Source organism: Triticum dicoccoides, chromosome 5B, assembly GCF_002162155.2.
Source record: "Triticum dicoccoides isolate Atlit2015 ecotype Zavitan chromosome 5B, WEW_v2.0, whole genome shotgun sequence".
Lineage (NCBI taxonomy): Eukaryota > Viridiplantae > Streptophyta > Magnoliopsida > Poales > Poaceae > Triticum > Triticum dicoccoides.
In genome coordinates, this window is record NC_041389.1 from 486,875,569 (window position 1) to 486,878,533 (window position 2,965).

At 52.1% G+C, this 2,965-nt stretch overlaps 1 protein-coding gene across 1 annotated transcript; it reads right to left on the reverse strand.

The window, feature by feature from the left end:
• Nucleotides 1-1,536: 1,536 nt before the first annotated feature.
• Nucleotides 1,537-2,388, reverse strand: LOC119305934. The gene is made up of 3 exons (XM_037582321.1): nucleotides 2,285-2,388; nucleotides 1,834-2,196; nucleotides 1,537-1,740 (listed from the first exon to the last, which is right to left on the reverse strand). Exons 1-3 carry the CDS (start codon nucleotides 2,288-2,290, stop codon nucleotides 1,690-1,692), a joined length of 420 nt encoding a protein of 139 aa, XP_037438218.1. The 5' UTR covers nucleotides 2,291-2,388; the 3' UTR covers nucleotides 1,537-1,689.
• Nucleotides 2,389-2,965: the final 577 nt, after the last annotated feature.

Sequence of the window (2,965 nt, forward strand, 5' to 3'; positions counted from 1 at the left end):
AGGACCCCTGGCGGTATGGTTAGACAGCCTACCGACAGGGCCCCTGGCGGTAGGGTGCGACGGAGGGGGACGGTGCCGTCTCCGCGCGCTGACGTGGATAAGTTTCCTACCGCCAGGGTCCCTGGCGGTAGGCTGTGTAACCCTACCGCCAGAGGCCCTGGTGGTAGGAAAAAGGGTCAAATCTCAAAAAAATAAATCAAACAGGGGTCATCCTGAAATTCTTTGTCAAAAGGGTCAAAACACGAAATTCGGCCTTCGCTCGTTGGAGCGATCGATTCGATCGAAAGCCTCGCACCCTCCGACAGCCTCCCTTGAATCGTGTTGGACCCCACCACATGCACGCAAAAGCCAGCGAAGACGTGCACAGGCTTCAGGCCCACCCATTAATCTACATCTAATCTCTCCCCCCTGATTTTCAGGGGGGCCACCATAATTAGCCCATAACCCTTCCCCTACTTAACCCGCTGCCTGCTTTCCAAATCGGGAGACTGCGGCCTGTTCGAAATCGAGGGTTCGCACGAGCGCGCGCGCAATAGCAAGATAAGATATGCATGAAACTCGGAGGGCAGGGCAATATTCCCCGTGAAAACCCCCAAGCCTTGTTTTGTTTGAACTTTGAGCCAAAATTTGGCCACTCAACGAGAAAGGAAAATGCACTACATGTTTTTTCGAAGAAGGATCCGCTGTTGCACCTAGCTAATACTCCGGGGCGGTAGGTCCGAGTTATCGCTGCGGTTATGTTCTTGTACTACTACAAACCCACACCTACAGGTCTTCGCTCGACCTCGATCTCGCTCAGTCGTCGTACGGATTTGTGACTTTTGGCTTGCTCGACTTATGTATGCCAAAAGCAGCCACATGCCGAAATAGTTACTCTCACTCACTGCGGTGGACACACACGGCTGCGACAGTGTGTGTGTGCGCGCATGGCTTGGCCGATCGAGTTGAATGACACGGCTGCACGCGCGAGGAAACCAGTGAGTTCACAGCAACTATTGCCCAACTGCCGTAATCAATGCGCGTACCAGATTCACCAGACTTCACGGGCCCACACGAACTGCTCCTCATGCAGCAGAACGGTGGGCTGTAGTACGTGCTCGTCTATCAGTCGCCATCTCTGAATCTCTGAAGTGAATGACGACAAACACCCCCAATAAACTCGCTTGCACATCAAAATTGATCAGAAATGACTTGAGGCAACAAACGTACTAGCACAAGACGAGATGTTGCCCCATTACACAAAATGAAGAGAAATTCTACACTTCTAGTGTTGCCAGTGCCAGTACTAGCCATGTACTCCCTCCGTCTAAAAATACTTGTCATCAAAATGGACAAAAAGGGTTATATCTAAAACTAAAATATATCTAGATACATCCCCTTTTATTTATTTTGATGACAAGTATTTCCGGACGGAGGAAGTACCATCGTACCACAAGCCATGAAAGCGCATGCACGACGAGAGAGACAGAAGTATACACTTCTTTTTTGCAAAAAATGATTTAGATCTATTATTATCAAACTTCACCGAAAGTACAAAGCACATGAATCGTAATAAAAATTACTTCGAGGTTGTAAAACCACCTATATTACCAACCGGACAGAACTAGTGTATATCCAACAGAAAGGGCAAATAAACACTGCCGATGTACATGCACGCAGCATCCCATCGATCATCAGGACATGTTGGGTTCAGTCGACGCATGAGTTGAGGCCCAGGCATCCCATCCACAGGCTCCACTTCTGCATTTAAAACGCATTCAAACAAAGAGCGGTCAGCTCCAACAATCACGACAAAAATAAAGAGAAACATTCTTTCTTGGCGGCCGTACGTACCTTCGTTGGCCGCCGGTGGGAGGCGAGCTCCGGTGGTGGCACCCGGTACAGGTCCCCGTCGACCGGCTGCACCACCCGCCTGGAGTCGCCGCTCTTGGCCACGGCGGCGTCCCAGGACGCCTTGGAACGCTCCCGGGACACGTCGCCCTCGGGCCGCCTCCTCGCCTGCTTCTTGGGCGTGGGTTTGCGCGGGGGAGGCGAGTACCTGAACCACACGTCGCTGCAGGCCTCCGGCTCCGGCGTGGCGTACCACGCGGCCGGTGCAACAACGGCCGGCGGAAGTGCCGCTGTCGCCTCCGGCTCGTCGTGGTGGTAGTTGTAGTTCCACTCCCCGAACGCCGGCACGCGACGCCTCCGCGCCTTCTGCAAGCAAGACCAAACGATAATGAGGACTCCGATTCTGGGTGAAGTTGCTGGCATGGAGGCTTTCCGTAGCTCACAGCACACTTACCGCCATCTGGTTCAGCACGGAGACCAAATGAGCCGCCAAGAAAAAGAAGAAGAAGAAGAAGACGACGAAGAAGGGAAGCTGGGGCCGGTGAGTGAGTGCGGCTACGAGGCTGAACAGAATGGAATGGAACCTCCTCCAATGGCTGGATGTGCGTACGTGTATTTATAGCGAGTATCGGTGCGGAGGAGCACGCTATCGGTGCGGACACTAGTAGAAAAAGGGTCAAACGTGAAGCACATTAGTGCCGGTTTGTATTAGAGCCGGCACAAATGTATACATTAGTGCCGGTTCCAACGGCTAGCCGGGCCGCTCTCGTTAGTACCGGTTCGTGGCTAATCTTTAGCACCGGTTCGTGCCACGAACCGGTACTAATGAGGGTGGTGGCAGGATGTTGTCAGTCTGGGCTCCCTCCAGCACCTTTAGTATCGGTTCGTGCCACGAATCGGTACTATCGGTCCTCCTGCATATAAACCCTTCGTCTAGCTCGCTCTGTTCTTCCCCCTTTCCCCTCCCTCTCTGTTCTTCCTCTTCCCCTCGAGCTCATCACACATTTTGCCCAAAATTTGTCAAGATTTGAAGGCCCCCATCCATTCAAGTGATCACAAAGGTTAGCAACTTTGTCCTTTCATCTCTCATTGCTAGATTAGCTCTTGCAATGCTTTATATAGTTATTAATTTTTG

What these genes read in the sequence shown, in the direction of transcription:
- LOC119305934 (XM_037582321.1), bottom strand. An exon ending in CCCACCGGCGGCCAACGAAG is followed by an intron (nt 1,741 to 1,833) that starts GTACGTACGGCC and finishes TTTTAAATGCAG; the next exon opens with AAGTGGAGCCTGTGGATGGG.